The 18,180-nt window shown below is 51.9% G+C and overlaps 1 protein-coding gene and 1 gene segment (V, D, J or C); both read right to left on the reverse strand.

The window, feature by feature from the left end:
* Window positions 1-14,774, reverse strand: part of LOC135318267 (Ig mu chain C region-like) — an 80,443-nt gene extending 65,669 nt beyond the window's left edge. The window contains 2 exon segments of the C gene segment in view: window positions 14,316-14,627; window positions 14,723-14,774. Coding sequence covers window positions 14,316-14,627; window positions 14,723-14,774 — 364 coding nt within the window.
* Window positions 1-18,180, reverse strand: part of OXA1L (OXA1L mitochondrial inner membrane protein) — a 257,560-nt gene that overhangs the window by 213,300 nt on the left and 26,080 nt on the right. The window lies entirely within an intron of this gene.

The following is an 18,180-nucleotide window of genomic DNA, read 5'->3' on the forward strand; positions in this document are numbered from 1 at the left end:
CAGCTTTGGGGCAACCGTGGCCCTAAAGGGCAAAGCGGGCCCGGCTTTGGGGCAACCGTGGCCCTAAAGGGCAAAGCGGGCCCAGCTTTGGGTCGAGAATGTCCCGAAAGGGCAAAGCCTGCCTAGAGTTCCAGAAAACAGTGACCTGAAAAGCCAAATGCTCACAAGATTTCTCAAATCTTGCCACCAATTCAAAACTATCACCGTGTTTTGGATCAAAACTTGTCCAAACTGGTGTAAAAAGTTGAAATTATGGGGAGAATTTGGGCCAAAGTGTCTGTCCCTGAACAAGCATCTCCCTGTTTGGGGCAAAACCACCCACAGGCAAAAGCATCCCCATGGTCGGGGCTAAAAAAGGCCAATAAAGGCAAAGCCATCAGGAGTTATGGAGCAAAACTGCTCATGAACTGCTCGAGATTTGCTGCAAAACTGTCTCGAATACGGAAAAGGACGTAAAGCACTAAACAAGCCAAGGGTTGCTGCAAATATGGCCATAAAGGGAAAATCACAGCTGGATTTTGGGCAAAGCTGAGCCTAAAAGCTGAGTCGTGCCCCTCTTTTGACGAAACTCACAGGAGAGGGCAAAACATCCCCAGATTTCCTAAACAACTGGCAATAGGGGAAAAGCATGGCCAGGTTTTAACAAAGAGGTTCATGAATGGAAATCCTCCCCCCAGGTGCGGTGTTGGGGTGGGCAGGAAGGGGAAGAGGGCACAAGCGGGGGCTGGTCCCCCGGGAAAGGCCCCCCCGGGCGCAGCCGCTGCCGGGAGCGCAGCTGAGCCCCAACGGAGTTTTTGTCACTGCCTGCACCACCGTGGTTATCAACAGCACCAGCCCAACTACCACCATCACCCACGGTGACACAGGGAGGCACAAAATCCCCCCGGCGGCGCAGCCCCCTCCTCTGTGGGGCCGCACGCCCGAGCCCCCACAGCCTCAGCTCCTCCCTCTCAAGCCTCAAAATGCCCAGAAAATTAAAAATTAACCCCTGGTTTCGGGGCAAAAATGGGGATAAAACACAAAACTTCCCCAGATCTGATTTCAAAGTGACCAGAGAAGGAAGAATCACCCCTAGAGCTGGGCATAACTGGGGCTGCAGGGCAACAGCATCCTCGTGCTGGGGGCAAGAAAAGGCATCAAGAGACAAAACATCCCCAGGCTTGGTGCAGAACTGGCTCTAAAAACACAAGAACCCCCATATTTGGGCAATAATTGCCCCAAAGAGAAAGGGCGTGGGCATGTCTGGGGCAAAGGTGCCCACGAAAGGCAAAATATCCCCTGACGTGGGGCAAAACGGGAGAGAAGAGCCAAAACAAGAGCCTCAGGAGGCAGAGGCCGGCCAGCTTTGGGTGGGGAATGGTGCCAAGAGCCAGGGTGGGCCCAGCTTTGGGCCGAGCCTGACTCCAAGAGGCAAAGCGGGCCCAGCTTTGGGTCGAGAATGTCCCGAAAGGGCAAAGCCTGCCTAGAGTTCCAGAAAACAGTGACCTGAAAAGACAAAGGATCACAAGATTTCTCAAATCTTGCCACCAATTCAAAACTATCACCACTTTTTTGGATGAAAATTTGTACAAACTGGTGTAAAAAGTTGAAATCACGGGGAGAATTTGGGCCAAAGCGTCTGTCCCTGAACAAGCGTCTCTCTGTTTGGGGCAAAACCACCCACGGGCAAAAGCATCCCCATGGTCGGGGCTAAAAACAGCCACTAAAGGGGAAAATCACCCAGAGATTTGGGTCCAAACTGCACATGAAGGGCAAAACATCCCCAGATTTTTTGTCTAAAAATCACCAGAGGAGGAAAAGCCTCCCTCGAGCTGGGCACAAGTGGGGGCACAGGGCAAGAGTGTCCTCGTATTGGCAGCAAAAATGGAACTGAAAGACAAAACCTCTCCAGGTTGGCTGCAGAACTGGCGCTAAACACAAAAGCATCCTCATATTTGGGGAAAAGAGCCGTGAAACAGAACAGCCGGGGCCCGTCTGGGGTAAAGTGGCCACAAAAGGCAGGAGGAGCCCGGATTTGGGACCAAGGCGGGCCTAGAAGGCAAACCATGGGCAGGTGTCACGCAGAGCTGGCCCGAGAGGAGAAACCGTGCCCAGATTGGGGCAACATTGCACGGGAAAGGCAAAACATGCCGAGATCTGAGGGGAAAACCTCCAAAGGCACATGTGAGCCCAAGGCATGCCCACATTTGGGGAAAAACTGGCCTTAAATAACGCAATGGCACTAACTTTGGGTCAACAGTGGATGAATAAGAAAAAACATCCCCAGGCTTACTGAAAAACCAGGCAAAAAATCCCAAAACATCCTCACCTTGGGGCCAAAACAGCCCTGAAATGGCCAAAGCATCCCAAAATTGGCACCAAACTAGAGGGAAAGTGTAAAAATGAGATTCATTTTGAGCAAAACCAGACTTCAATGTGAAACATGTCCTGACTCAGGGCACAAATGGCCATAAAGGAAAGGGCATTGCCGTATTTGAGGAAAAAATTGCACCTGGGAACCAAACCAGACACAGATTTGAGTCAGAAATGCCCAGAAGGGTCAAAGCCTGCCTGGGCTTGGACAGGGTTGACAAAATTTGACAGGATTTGGGGCAAAGTTGGGCCTAGAAGGGAAAGCATGGGCAGGTGTCGCGCAGAGCTGGCCCAAGAAGACAAACCATGCCCAGATTGGGGCAAAATTGAAGAGGAAAGGCAAAAAAATAACAATCGGCATTTGATCGAAAGAGGCACCCATATTTGGTGCAGAAATGAGCCTGAGGATAGCAATATTGCCACCTTTCCCGGCAAGAAAAACCCTAATTATTTAAACCATCCCCAAAATGACACGTAAATAGATGGGAAGTGTAAAAAAATACTCCTATTGTGAGCTGAATTCCAACTCTAAAGTAAAAACATGACCAGACTTGTTATAAACTGGGGAAAAGGTCCAGAACATAGTGATATTTAGGGCACAAAAAGGGCATAATAAGAAAAAGCATCTGCTAATTGTTGAGGAAGTGGTTAAAAAAGGGAAAGCAGTTGTGGGTTTGGTGCAGATTCAGGCAGGAAGGGGAAGAGGGCACAAGCGGGGGCTGGTCCCCCGGGAAAGGCCCCCCCGGGCGCAGCCGCTGCCGGGAGCGCAGCTGAGCCCCAACAGCGTTTTTGTCACCGCCTGCACCACCGTGGTAGTATCAACATAGGCATCGTAACTACCCCAACCAGTAGCTCCCACGGTGACACAGGGAGGCACAAAATCCCCCCGGCGGCGCAGCCCCCTCCTCTGCGGGGCCGCACGCCCGAGCCCCCACAGCCTCAGCTCCTCCCTCTCAAGCCTCAAAATGCCCAGAAAATTAAAAATTAACCCCTGGTTTGGGGGCAAAAATGGGGATAAAACACAAAACTTCCCCAGATCTGATTTCAAAGTGACTAGAGAAGGAAAGATCACCCCTAGAGCTGGTCATAACTGGGGCTGCAGGGCAACAGCATCCTCGTGCTGGGGGCAAGAAAAGGCGTCAAGAGACAAAACATCCCCAGGCTTGGTGCAGAACTGGCTCTAAAAACACAAGAACCCCCATATTTGGGCAATAATTGCCCCAAAGAGAAAGGGCGTGGGCATGTCTGGGGCAAAGGTGCCCACGAAAGGCAAAATATCCCCTGACGTGGGGCAAAACGGGACAGAAGAGCCAAAACATGAGCCTCAAGAGGCAGAGCCCGGCCAGCTTTGGGTGGGGAATGGTGCCAAGAGTCAGGGTGGGCCCAGCTTTGGGCCGAGCCTGACTCCAAGAGGCAAAGCGGGCCCAGCTTTGGGGCAACCGTGGCCCTAAAGGGCAAAGCGGGCCCAGCTTTGGGGCAACCGTGGCCCTACAGGGCAAAGCGGGACCAACTTTGGGTCGAGAATGTCCCGAAAGGGCAAAGCCTGCCTAGAGTTCCAGAAAACAGTGACCTGAAAAGCCAAATGCTCACAAGATTTGTCAAATCTTGCCACCAATTCAAAACTATCACCGTGTTTTGGATCAAAACTTGTACAAACTGGTGTAAAAAGTTGAAATCATGGGGAGAATTTGGGCCAAAGCGTCTGTCCCTGAACAAGCATCTCCCTGTTTGGGGCAAAACCACCCACAGGCAAAAGCATCCCCATGGTCGGGGCTAAAAAAGGCCAATAAAGGCAAAGCCATCAGGAGTTATGGAGCAAAACTGCTCATGAACTGCTCGAGATTTGCTGCAAAACTGTCTCCAATACGGAAAAGGACGTAAAGCACTAAACAAGCCAAGGGTTGCTGCAAATATGGCCATAAAGGGAAAATCACAGCTGGATTTTGGGCAAAGCTGAGCCTAAAAGCTGAGTCGTGCCCCGCTTTTGACGAAACTCACAGGAGAGGGCAAAACATCCCCAGATTTCCTAAACAACTGGCAATAGGGGAAAAGCATGGCCAGGTTTTAACAAAGATGTTCATGAATGGAAATCCTCCCCCCAGGTGCGGTGTTGGGGTGGGCAGGAAGGGGAAGAGGGCACAAGCGGGGGCTGGTCCCCCGGGAAAGGCCCCCCCGGGCGCAGCCGCTGCCGGGAGCGCAGCTGAGCCCCAACGGAGTTTTTGTCACCGCCTGCACCACTGTGCTAAGCAGCAGCACCCCACCAACCACCAGCAGCACCCACGGTGACACAGGGAGGCACAAAATCCCCCCGGCGGCGCAGCCCCCTCCTCTGCGGGGCCGCGCGCCCGAGCGACCACAGCCTCAGCTCCTCCCGCTTTTCCAGACACAAAATGCCCCTAAAATACAAAAACAACCCAATAAATGCACTCACAATGTCATAAAGGGCAAAACCACCATCATATTTCACACAAACTGCGCACAAAGGACAAACAACCCCAGATTTGTTGCCAATCTCGGAAAAAGCAAACAGAAAGCATCCCGATTTTTGGGCCAAAAACACCCCTAAAGGGAAAAGCAACCCCACGTGTGGGGGAAAGGTGGCCACAAGGAACCAAGAAAGGCTACTATTGGGGCAAAAACAGCCATAAAGGTCTCACCATCAAGGTCGTTGGTGGCAAATGGCCACCGAAGGCAAAAGTAACCCCAGACCTGGGGCAAAGCCAGCCCTAAAGGCAAAACCTGCCCAGCGTGTCTGCAAAACCGGGAACGGAGGGAAAAAGCCCCTCCGAGCTGGGGAGAAACTGCCTCTAAAGGGCACAAATCCCTGCGGTCCTTGGGGCGAAAGTAACTGCAAGCGCCAACAAGAACCTCGTATTTTGTGGTCAAATGTGGCCCTAAATGGGAAACGGGAAAAGCGTGGCCAGAGTTGTGGCAAAAACCAGCCAAAAGGGGTGTAACAGCCCCGTATTTGGTCAACAAGAGGCTCAGGAGGCAGAGCCCGGCCAGCGTTGGGTGGGGAATGGTGCCAAGAGCCAGGGTGGGCCCAGCTTTGGGCCGAGCCTGACTCCAAGAGGCAAAGCGGGCCCAGCTTTGGGGCAACCGTGGCCCTAAAGGGCAAAGCGGGCCCAGCTTAGGGGCAACCGTGGCCCTAAAGGGCAAAGCCTGGCCCAACTTTGGGTCGAGAATGTCCCGAAAGGGCAAAGCCTGGCCAGGTTTGGGTCGAGAATGTCCCTGAAGGGCAAAGCCTGGCCACGTTTGAGGTAAAACATTGCTTCAAAAAGCAAAAACATCACAAGATTTGTGAAAACCTGCCATAAATGTAGAACTAGCTCTAGATTTGGGTAAAAGCTTGTACAAACTGGTTTAAAAAGGCAAAAACATGGGCAGAGATTGGGCCAAAGCGTCTATCCCTGAACAAGCGTCTCCCTGTTTGGGACAAAACCACCCACGGGCAAAAGTATCCACAAAGTTGGGGTGAAAAAAGGGCCCAAACCAGACAAAGATTTGAGCCAGAAATGCCCAGAGGGGTCAAAGCCTGCCTGGGCTTGGACAGGATTGACAGAATTTGACAGGATTTGGGACAAAGTTGGGCCTAGAAGGGAAAGCATGGGCAGGTGTCATGCAGAGCTGGCCCAAGAAGACAAACCATGCCCAGATTGGGGCAAAATTGAAGAGGAAAGGCAAAAAAATAACAATCGGCATTTGATCGAAAGAGGCACCCATATTTGGTGCAGAAATGAGCCTGAGGATACCAATATTGCCACATTTCATGGCAAGAAAAACCCTAATTATTTAAACCATCCCCAAAATGACACATAAATAGACGGGAAGTGTAAAAAAATACTCCTACTATGAGCTAAATCACAACTCTAAAGTAAAAATATGACCAGACTTGTTATAAATTAGGGAAAAGGTCCAGAACATAGTGATATTTAGGGCACAAAAAGGGCATAATAAGAAAGAGCATCTGCTAATTGTTGAGGAAGTGGTTAAAAAAGGGAAAGCAGTTGTGGGTTTGGTGCAGAATCAGGCAGGAAGGGGAAGAGGGCACAAGCGGGGGCTGGTCCCCCGGGAAAGGCCCCCCCGGGCGCAGCCGCTGCCGGGAGCGCAGCTGAGCCCGAACGGAGTTTTTGTCACCGCCTGCACCACCGTGGTAGTATCAGCCTCCCAACCACCACCAGCAGCACCCACGGTGACACAGGGAGGCACAAAATCCCCCCGGCGGCGCAGCCCCCTCCTCTGCGGGGCCGCACGCCCGAGCCCCCACAGCCTCAGCTCCTCCCGCCTTTTCCAGACACAAAATGCCCCTAAAATACAAAAACAACCCAATAAATGCCCTTAATTGGCCAGAAAGGGCAAAACCACCCCCGCATTTCACACAAGCTGCCCACAAAGGACAAACAACCCCAGATTTGTTGCCAATCTCAGAAAAAGAAACAAAAGGAATCCCGATTTTTGGGACAAAAACACCCCTAAAGGGAAAAGCAACCCCACGTGTGGGGGAAAGGTGGCCACAAGGAACCAAGAAAGGCTACTATTGGGGCAAAAACAGCCATAAAGGTCTCACCATCAAGGTCGTTGGTGGCAAATGGCCACCGAAGGCAAAAGTAACCCCAGACCTGGGGCAAAGCCAGCCCTAAAGGCAAAACCTGCCCAGCGTGTCTGCAAAACCGGGAACGGAGGGAAACAGCCCCTCCGAGCTGGGGAGAAACTGCCTCTAAAGGGCACAAATCCCTGCGGTCCTTGGGGCGAAAGTAACTGCAAGCGCCAACAAGAACCTCGTATTTTGTGGTCAAATGTGGCCCTAAATGGGAAACGGGAAAAGCGTGGCCAGAGTTGTGGCAAAAACCAGCCAAAAGGGGTGTAACAGCCCCGTATTTGGTCAACAAGAGGCTCAGGAGGCAGAGCCCGGCCAGCTTTGGGTGGGGAATGGTGCCAAGAGCCAGGGTGGGCCCAGCTTTGGGCCGAGCCTGACTCCAGAGGCAAAGCGGGCCCAGCTTTGGGGCAACCGTGGCCCTAAAGGGCAAAGCGGGCCCAGCTTAGGGGCAACCGTGGCCCTAAAGGGCAAAGCGGGCCTAGCTTTGGGTCAAGAATGTCCCAAAAGGCCAAAGCCTGGCCAGGTTTGGGGGAAAACAGTGACCTGAAAAGCGAAATGCTCACAAGATTTGCCAAAACCTCCCTGAGGCAAAAGCAACCACGGAGTCGGGGCTGGAGAGGGCCAATAAAGGCAGAACCATCAGCAGGTTCTGGAGCCAAACTGCACAGGAACTGCTCCAGATTTGCTGCAAAATGGTCTAGAATGGAGAAAAGTACATAAACCACACAATCACCCCTGATCTCCTGCAAATACAGCCATAAAGAGATGGGAAGTGTAAAAGAGAATCCTATTATGAGCTAAAGCTGACCTTAAAAGGAAACACACGCCCATCTCTGCTTCAGCTTAGGGAAAAGGTCCAGAACAGAGCGTTATTTAGGGCACAAATGGGCATACTAAGAAAAAGCATCTGCTAATCGTTGAGGAAGGGGTTAAGAAAGGGAAACCAGTTGTGGGTTTGGTGCAGAATCAGGCAGGAAGGGGAAGAGGGCACAAGTGAGGGCTGGTCCCCCGGGAAAGGCCCCCCCGGGCGCAGCCGCTGCCGGGAGCGCAGCTGAGCCCCAACAGCGTTTTTGTCACCGCCTGCACCACCGTGGTTATCAGCACCAGCACTGTAACCACCATCACCCACGGTGACACAGGGAGGCACAAAATCCCCCCGGCGGCACAGCCCCCTCCTCTGCGGGGCCGCACGCCCGAGCCCCCACAGCCTCAGCTCCTCCCTCCAGAGCCCTAAAATGCCCCTGAACTGGAGAAAAGCCCCCGGATTTGGGGCAGCCTGAGCCCGTCCCTCCGTTGGAGCCCCAAAGTGCACCCAAAGGAGAACAGTTCATCCCAGAATTCCCGCAGAACTGGGCATCAGGTGCAAAAGTATCCTCAGAGCTTGGGTAAAAATGGGCATAAAACACAAAAGCTCCCCGATATTTCCTCCCACAAGAGCTGAAAAGGGCAAACACAGCCCTACGTTGAAGGGAAAAACACACCTTAATGAGGACAATGAGCTCCTCCTCAGGGCAAAATTAGCCACAAACGACAACACATCGACTTCTTTGGGCCAAAAAAGGCCACGAAAGGCAGAGAAATGCCACGTTTTTGGGGCAAAACTGTCCCTAGAGAGGCACACGGCGATGAAAAAGCGTGGGCATGTGATCCCAAAGGATGCCCTCATTTGGGGCAAAACTGGTCATAAAGAGCCCAATATCCACAGCTTTGGGGCAGAAGGACCAAAAGCGCCCATAGCATCCGAATTGTGGGGCAAAATAGACAATAAGTGTCAAATAATGCTCATATAATGAGCTAAAGCAGCCCTAAAGGGGAGAAACATGTTCAGGTTTGGTGCAACTTAGGAAAAAGGTCTAGAACATAGAAAGGTTTAGGTCAAAAATGGGCATACTAAGAAAAACAATCTCCTGATCGTTGAGGAAGTGGTTAAAAAAGGGAAACCAGTTGTGGGTTTGGTGCAGAATCGGGCAGGAAGGGGAAGAGGGCAGAAGCGGGGGCTGGTCCCCCGGGAAAGGCCCCCCCGGGCGCAGCCGCTGCCGGGAGCGCAGCTGAGCCCCAACAGCGTTTTTGTCACCGCCTGCACCACTGTGCTAAGCAGCAGTACCCCAACCACCACCAGCAGCACCCACGGTGACACAGGGAGGCACAAAATCCCCCCGGCGGCGCAGCCCCCTCCTCTGCGGGGCCGCACGCCCGAGCGCCCACAGCCTCAGCTCCTCCCTATTTTGCAGCCATAAAAATGCCTCTGGAAAAGGAAAAACAGCATCAGGATTCCTGTAAAACTGGGGATCAACTGTAAAAGAATCCTCAGAGTCTGAGCAACAATGGCCAGAAAACTCAAATGCACCCAAATATTTGCTCCTAGAGGAGCTGTAAAGGGCAAACAGAGCCCCGTATCTGGGGTAAAAAAGAACCCTCAGAAGAGAAATCACAGAATCACACAGAATCCCAGGCTGGAAGGGACCTCAGGGATCATCTAGTCCAACCTTTCTGGGAAGAGCCCAGCCTAGACAAGATGGCCCAGCGCCCTGTCCAGACGACTCTTGGCGGTGTCCAACGTGGCCGAGCCAACCCCTTCCCTGGGGAGATTATTCCAACGGTGACTGTCCTCACTGGGAAAAATCTCCCTCTGGTGCCCAGTCGGGATCTCCCGAAAAGCAACTTGTGTCCATCCCCCCTTGTCCTCTCCATGGGGCTCCGTGTAAAAAGGGAGGCTCCATCTCCTTTGTAGCTGCCCCTTAAGTGCTGGTACACGGGGATGAGATCCCCTCTGAGCCTCCTTTTCTCAGGGCTGAACAAACCCAGCTCTCCCAGCCCATCCTCGTACGGCAGCTTCCCAGTCCTCTGACCATCCTGGTGGCCCCTCTCTGGGCCCCTTCCAGCCTGTCCCACCCAGTTTGTACAGCGGGGACCAGACCTGCACACAGCGCTCCAGCTGTGGCCTGGCCAGCGCTGAGTAGAGCGGGATAATGACTTCTTTCTCTCTGCTGGCGATGCCCTTGTTGATGCAGCCCAGCACCCCGTTGGCCTTCTTGGCCGCAGCAGCCACTGTTGGTTCACGTTGGGCTTCCCCCCACCAGGACCCCCCAGGTCCCTTCCCACAGAGCTGCCCTCCAGCCAGGTGGGTCCCAGGCTGTGCTGCACCCCCGGGTTATGTTTCCCCAGGTGCAGGACCTTGCACTTCTCCTTGCTGAACTCCATCAGGTTCTTGCTGGCCCACTCCTCCCGCCTACCCAGGTCTCCCTGCAGAGCAGCTCTCCCTGCTGGAGGGTCTCCTTCCCCGCCCAGCTTGGTGTCATCAGCAAACCCCACCCGGCTACACTTGATGCCGGGGTCCAGATCCCTTATAAAGCTGCTGAATAACATCGGGCCCAACATCGATCCCTGGGGGACCCCACGTGTGACAGGTCGCCGCTTGGAAAAGGAGCTATTTACCACCCCCCCTCTGGGTGCGGCCCCTCAGCCAGGATTGGGGACAAAGCTGACCCCAAAGAGCAACACCTGCCCCCGCGTGGGGCAAACGTGGGCCCAAAAAGGCAAAACGCCCCCAGGTTTGTGCAAACCCAGCAACAGAGGGCAAAGCGTCTTCATCTACGGCCCTAAATATCTAAAGCTTCCCCAATATGTCCCAAAATATACACTAACACTGTAAAATTTGTCATATTATGGGCTAACACAGGCCTAAAAAGAAAAACACATGCCCAGATTTCCTACAAAGCAGGGAAAAGGTCCAAAACATAGTGATATTTAGGGCAAAAATGGGGATAATTAGAAAAACCAATCTCCTAATCGTTGAGGAAGTGGTTAAAAAAGGGAAAGCAGTTGTGGGTTTGGTGCAGAATCGGGCAGGAAGGGGAAGAGGGCACAAGCGGGGGCTGGTCCCCCGGGAAAGGCCCCCCCGGGCGCAGCCGCTGCCGGGAGCACAGCTGAGCCCCAACAGCGTTTTTGTCACCACCTGCATCACTGTGGTTATCAACAGCACCCCAACCACCACCAGCAGCACCCACGGTGACACAGGGAGGCACAAAATCCCCCCGGCGGCGCAGCCCCCTCCTCTGCGGGGCCGCACGCCCGAGCCCCCACAGCCTCAGCTCCTCCCTCTCAAGCCTCAAAATGCCCAGAAAATTAAAAATTAACCCCTGGTTTCGGGGCAAAAATGGGGATAAAACACAAAACATCCCCAGATCTGATTTCAAAGTGACCAGAGAAGGAAAGATCACCCCTAGAGCTGGTCATAACTGGGGCTGCAGGGCAACAGCATCCTCGTGCTGGGGGCAAGAAAAGGCGTCAAGAGACAAAACATCCCCAGGCTTGGTGCAGAACTGGCTCTAAAAACACAAGAACCCCCATATTTGGGCAATAATTGCCCCAAAGAGAAAGGGCGAGGGCATGTCTGGGGCAAAGGTGCCCACGAAAGGCAAAATATCCCCTGACGTGGGGCAAAACGCGCCAGAAGAGCCAAAACATGAGCCTCAGGAGGCAGAGCCCGGCCAGCTTTGGGTGGGGAATGGTGCCAAGAGCCAGGGTGGGCCCAGCTTTGGGCCGAGCCTGACTCCAAGAGGCAAAGCGGGCCCAGCTTTGGGTCGAGAATGTCCCAAAAGGGCAAAGCGGGCCCAGCTTTGGGTTGAGAATGTCCCAAAAGGGCAAAGCCTGGCCACGTTTGAGGTAAAACATTGATTCAAAAAGGGAAAACATCACAAGATTTGTGAAAACCTGCCATAAATGTAGAACTATCTCTTCATTTGGGTAAAAGCTTGTACAAACTGGTGTAAAAAGGCAAAAACATGGGCAGAGATTGGGCCAAAGCATCTATCCCTGAACAAGCGTCTCCCTGTTTGGGACAAAACCACCCACGGGCAAAAGTATCCACAAAGTTGGGGTGAAAAAAGGGCCCAAACCAGACACAGATTTGAGTCAGAAATGCCCAGAGGGGTCAAAGCCTGCCTGGGCTTGGACAGGATTGACAAAATTTCAGAGGATTTGGGACAAAGTCGGGCCTAGAAAGGAAAGCATGGGCAGGTGTCGCACAGAGCTGGCCCAAGAAGACAAACCATGCCCAGATTGGGGCAAAATTGAAGAGGAAAGGCAAAAAAATAATAATAGGCATTTGATCGAAAGAGGCACACATATTTGGTGCAAAAATGAGCCTGAGGATACCAATATTGCCACTTTTCACGGCAAAAAAACCCCTAATTATCTAAACCATCCCCAAAACGACACGTAAATAGACGGGAAGTGTAAAAAAATACTCCTACTATGAGCTAAATCACAACTCTAAAGTAAAAATATGACGAGACTTGTTATAAATTAGGGAAAAGGTCCAGAACATAGTGATATTTAGGGCACAAAAAGGGCATAATAAGAAAGAGCATCTGCTAATTGTTGAGGAAGTGGTTAAAAAAGGGAAACCAGTTGTGGGTTTGGTGCAGAATCAGGCAGGAAGGGGAAGAGGGCACAAGCGGGGGCTGGTCCCCCGGGAAAGGCCCCCCCGGGCGCAGCCGCTGCCGGGAGCGCAGCTGAGCCCCAACAGCGTTTTTGTCACCGCCTGCACCACCGTGAACATCAGCACCATACCAAATACCATCACCCACGGTGACACAGGGAGGCACAAAATCCCCCCGGCGCAGCCCCCTCCTCTGCGGGGCCGCACGCCCGAGCGCCCACAGCCTCAGCTCCTCCCTCTCAAGCCTCAAAATGCCCAGAAAATTAAAAATTAACCCCTGGTTTCGGGGCAAAAATGGGGAATAATACACAAAATATCCCCAGATCTGATTTCAAAGTGACCAGAGAAGGAAAGATCACCCCTAGAGCTGGGCATAACTGGGGCTGCAGGGCAACAGCATCCTCGTGCTGGGGGCAAGAAAAGGCGTCAAGAGACAAAACATCCCCAGGCTTGGTGCAGAACTGGCTCTAAAAACACAAGAACCCCCATATTTGGGCAATAATTGCCCCAAAGAGAAAGGACGTGGGCATGTCTGGGGCAAAGGTGCCCACGAAAGGCAAAATATCCCCTGACGTGGGGCAAAACGGGAGAGAAGAGCCAAAACATGAGCCTCAAGAGGCAGAGCCCGGCCAGCTTTGGGTGGGGAATGGTGCCAAGAGCCAGGGTGGGCCCAGCTTTGGGCCGAGCCTGACTCCAAGAGGCAAAGCGGGCCCGGCTTTGGGGCAACCGTGGCCCTACAGGGCAAAGCGGGCCCAGCTTTGGGGCAACCGTGGCCCTAAAGGGCAAAGTGGGCCCAGCTTTGGTTTAAGAACTGCCCTAAGGTGCAAAGCCTGGCCAGGTTTAGAGCATAATTGGCCCTATAGGGCAAAGCCTGAGAAGATTTTCAGTAAAACCGGGCCTAAGATCCAAAGAGTCCCCAGATTTTGGCAAATCTTGCCATAGATGGGTCAAAATTGGTCAAGCAGCCACTGGAGAAGGTGTTTTGGGGATGTTTGGGACATGATGCACAGACATTCAGGCTGTGCGCACGGGGCTGGGCTCCACGCAAGGGCACCAGGGCGGGGCCCCAAAAGGGGTCTGGGTTCTGCACAGGGGGGCTTCTTCTCCATGGAAGGGTGCTTGGGTGCCCTGAAAAGGGTCTCACGCTCTACACAAGGGTGCTTTGGTGCCATCCAACACATCTGGGCTCTGTGAAAGGGTCTCGTTCTCCATGGAAGGGGGCTTGGGTGCCCTGAAATGGGTCTCACCCTCCTCAGAAGGGCATTTGGGTGCCCTGAAAACGGTCTGGGCTCCATGTGAAGGGTCTCGTTCTCCATGGAAGGGGGCTTGGGTGCCCTCAAATGAGTCTCACCCTCCTCAGAAGGGCATTTGGTTGCCCTGCAATGGGTCTGGGCTCCATGTGAAGGGTCTCGTTCTCCATGGAAGGGGGCTTGGGTGCCCTCAAATGAGTCTCACCCTCCTCAGAAGGGCATTTGGTTGCACTGCAATGGGTCTGGGCTCCATGTGAAGGGTCTCATTCTCCATGGAAGGGCTCTTGGGTGCCCTCAAAAAGGTCTCACCCTCCTCAGAAGGGCCCTTGGGTGCGTCTGAGCTCCATGTGAAGAGTCTCATCCTCCATGGAAGGGCTCTTGGGTGCCCTGAAAAGGTCTGGGCTCTGTGCGAAGGGTCTCATCCTCCATGGAAGGGCTCTTGGGTGCCCTCAAAAGGCTCTTGAGCACCTTGCAAGGGTCTGAGCTCCGTGCAAAGCTCTCGGGCACAGTGCAGAGTGCCTGGCTCAGAGCAAAGCCCAAACGGACCAGCTGCGGCCGCTCAAGCACGACAGAGAGGGCCGAGAGCCGCCAGGCATCGCTGCCCCCCACCTCCCACGGGCCGACGAGGCGACGCAGGGCTTTTTTTGCCAGCCGCGCACGGGGTTTGCGCCACCGTGAGCAGCTTTCGCGCAGAAATAGGTGCCCGTGTCGTCGGTCTTCAGGCTGTTCATCTGCAGCGTGACCGTGCTCTGGGAGTCGTCCTTGGAGATGGTGAAGCGCCCCTTGACCGACGGCGCGTAGGATGTGCTACCATAGCTGCCAATACCCGCGACAGCTTCGAGCCCCTTCCCGGGGGCCTGTCGTGCCCAGCTCATGCTGTAGCTGCTGAAGGTGAAGCCGGAGGCCTTGCAGACGAGGGTCAGGGACCCCCCGGGGGTCTGGAGGCCCCCTCCGGACTCGACCAGCTGCACGGCCGCCCGCAGCCCTGCGCAGGGAAGAAGGACAGGATTGAGTCGCCCGCTCCCGCAGTCACCCCCCATATCCGCGCCCGGGGAGGGGGTCAGCGGGGCTGGGACCTACCTGGGAGGGCTGCCAGGAGGAGGAGGAAGGTGGAGGCCAAGTGGATGCCCATGGTGGAGAGGAGAAGGGTGGGGAGGACTGGGGATGTGCCACCATGGTGGAACCGGCGGGTTTTAAAGGCGCTGGGTGCCGGGGATTTGCATGGGAGGGGTCTGCCCCCACCCCTCTGCTCCGCCCGGTGTTTTAATTGCAAATCTCTGCTGGGCGCTCGTTAGTTGGTGGGGCTTTGAATTCCTTAATTGCAAGCTCTGCTGGGCACCCGTCTCACTTGTTTATGCTGAATTATTTAATTACGAAGTCTCAGGGGAATTAATCGCAGATGTGGGGCAAATTATTTAATTGCGAAGTCTCAGGGGAATTAATCGCAGATGTGGGGCGAATTATTTAATTGCGAAGTCTCAGGGGAATTAATCGCAGATGTGGGGCGAATTATTTAATTACGAAGTCTCGGGGAAATTCATCGCAGATGTGGGGCGAATTATTTAATTGCGAAGTCTCAGGGGAATTAATCGCAGATGTGGGGCGAATTATTTAGCTGCCAGCTCGGCAGCGAGCTTTCACCCCATTTTTGCAGTCGGTCATTGAATTGCAGTCTCTGCAACGCAGCCTCACGTCTTTTTGATAGGGAATTATTTAATCGCAGGCTTTGCCGTGCCCTGATCCTTTTCGTGCGTTGAATTAATTAATTTCAAGCTCGGTAACGCACCCTTATGTCTATTTTTTTTTTAATACTGAAATATTTAATTGCACGCTCGGCAGTGCACCCTTATGTTTTATTTACCCTGATTTATTTAATCCAAGCTCTGCAGAGCCCAGATCACTTCTTTAGCCTGATGAATTTAATTCTAGGCTTTGCAGTGCTCTTAATCACTGATGGGCACGGAATTGTTTAATTCCAAGCTCTGCTGAGCTCAGGTCTCTTATTTACAGTGAATTATTTAATCCAAGCTCTGCTGAGCCCAGATCACTTCTTTAGCCTGATGAATTTAATTCCAGGCTTTGCAGCACTCTTAATCACTAATGGACTTGGGATTGTTTAATTCCAAGCTCTGCAGAGTCCTGATCATCATTTACACTAAAATCTTTAATCCAGGCTCTGCTGAGCCTGGTCACTTATTTACAGTGAATTATTTAATCCAAGATGTGTAAAGCCCTGATCACTTGTTTACCCTGATGAATTTAATCCAAGCTCTGCTGAGCCCTGATCACTTATTTACACTGAATTCTTTAATTTCAAGCTCTGCTGAGCCCAGATCACATATTTACCCTGATTTACTTATTCCAAGCTCTGCTGAGCCCAGATCACTTATTTACCCTGATTTACTTAATCCAAGCTCTGCTGAGCTCTGACCACTTATTTACACTGAAATTTTTAATCCAAGCTCTGCTGAGCACAGTTCTCTTATTTACACTAAATTTTTCAATCCAGGCTCTGCAGAGCCATGATCACTTATTTACAGTGAATTACTTAATCCAAGCCCTGCAGAGCCCAGATCGCTTATTTACCCTGATTAATTTAATTCTAAATCCTGCTGAGCCCAGACCACTTATTTACACTGAATTTTTTAATCCAAGCCCTGCTGAGCCTGGTCACTTATTTACACTGAATTTTTTAATTGCAAGCTCTGCATTAATTTAATCCAAGCTCTGCTGAGCCCTGACCGCTTATTTACACTGAATTCTTTAATTGCAAGCTCTGCATTAATTTAATCCAAGCTCTGCTGAGCCCTGATCACTTATTTACTCTGATTAATTCCAAGCTCTGCTGAGCCCAGACCACTGATTTACAGTGAATTTTTTTAATTCAAGCTCTGTGAGCCTGGTCACTTATTTACACTGAATTCTTTAATTGCAAGCTCTGCATTAACTTAATACTCAGCTTTGCTGAGCCCAGATCACTTATTTACCCTGATATATTTAATCCAAGCCCTGCTGAGCTCAGATCACTTATTTACCCTGATATATTTAATCCAAGCCCTGCTGAGCCCAGATCACTTATTTACACTGATTTATTTAATCCAAGATATGCTGAGCCCAGATCACTTATTTACCCTGATTAATTCCAAGATCTGCTGAGCCCAGACCACTGACTTACAGTGAATTTTTTAATCCAAGCTCTGCTGAGCCTGGTCACTTATTTACACTGAATTCTTTAATTGCAAGCTCTGCATTAACTTAATGCAAGCTCTGCTGAGCCCAGATCACTTATTTACCCTGATTTATTTAATCCAAGCTCTGCTGAGCCATGATCACTTATTTACCCTGATTTATTTAATCCAAGCTCTGCTGAGCCCTGACCACTTATTTACACTGAATTCTTTAATTGCAAACTCTGCATTAATTTAATCCAAGCTCTGCTGAGCCCAGACCACTGACTTACAGTGAATTTTTTAATCCAAGCTCTGCTGAGCCTGGTCACTTATTTACACTGAATTCTTTAATTGCAAGCTCTGCATTAACTTAATACTCAGCTTTGCTGAGCCCTGATCACTTATTTATCCTGTTTAATTTAATCCAAGCTCTGCTGAGCCCTGACCACTTATTTACACTGAATTCTTTAATCCAAGCCCTGCTGAGCCTGGTCACTTATTTACACTGAATTCTTTAATCACAAGCTCTGCATTAATTTAATCCAAGCTTTGCTGAGCCCTGATCACTTGTTTATCCTGTTTAATTCCAAGATCTGCTGAGCCCTGGCCACTTATTTACCCTGATTAATTTAATTCCAAGCTCTGCTGAGCCCAGACCACTGATTTACAGTGAATTTTTTTAATCCAAGCCCTGCTGAGCCTGGTCACTTATTTACTCATTAATTCTTCAGGCTTAATTATTTAATTGCCCTCCCCGACGCGCCCTCATCGTTTATCTGGGTTGAATTAACTTGCGATCTCCGCGGCGCTCCTCCTCTCTGGCGTCACCGGCATCGTTTTGGGGTAGGAAGGGCCGGAAATGAGTGTTTTGGTTGCTCCCAGTCCTCCCCCTCTGCTCTGACCTTGCTCCTCCCCAGCCCTGGAGCAAGGATTTGGGGGAAGTTGGTGGGATTTTGGGATTTAGGGGTGTCTGGGCTCAGAGCCAGGATTTTGGGGAAGTTGGTGTGATTTTGGGGAAGTTGGTGGGATTTTTGGGAAATTGGTGGGATTTGGGGATTTAGGGGTGTCTGGGCTTGGAGTAAGGATTTGGGTCACCTTGTGGGATTTTGGGGCAGTTGGTGGAATTATAAGGTTTAGGGTTGTCTGGGCTCAGTGCCAGGATTTTGGGGAAGTTGGTGGGATTTTGGGATTTAGGGGTGTCTGGGCTCAGAGCAAGGGTTTTTGGGAAGTTGGTGGGATTTTGGGGAAGTTGGTGGGATTTTGAAATTTAGGGGTGTCTGTGCTCAGAGTATGGATTTTGGGGAAGTTGGTGGGATTTTGAAATTTAGGGGTGTCGGGGCTCTGAGTAAGGAATTTGGGGAAGTTGGT

This window comes from Phalacrocorax carbo, chromosome 29 (assembly GCF_963921805.1).
Source record: "Phalacrocorax carbo chromosome 29, bPhaCar2.1, whole genome shotgun sequence".
Classification (NCBI taxonomy): Eukaryota; Metazoa; Chordata; class Aves; order Suliformes; family Phalacrocoracidae; genus Phalacrocorax; species Phalacrocorax carbo.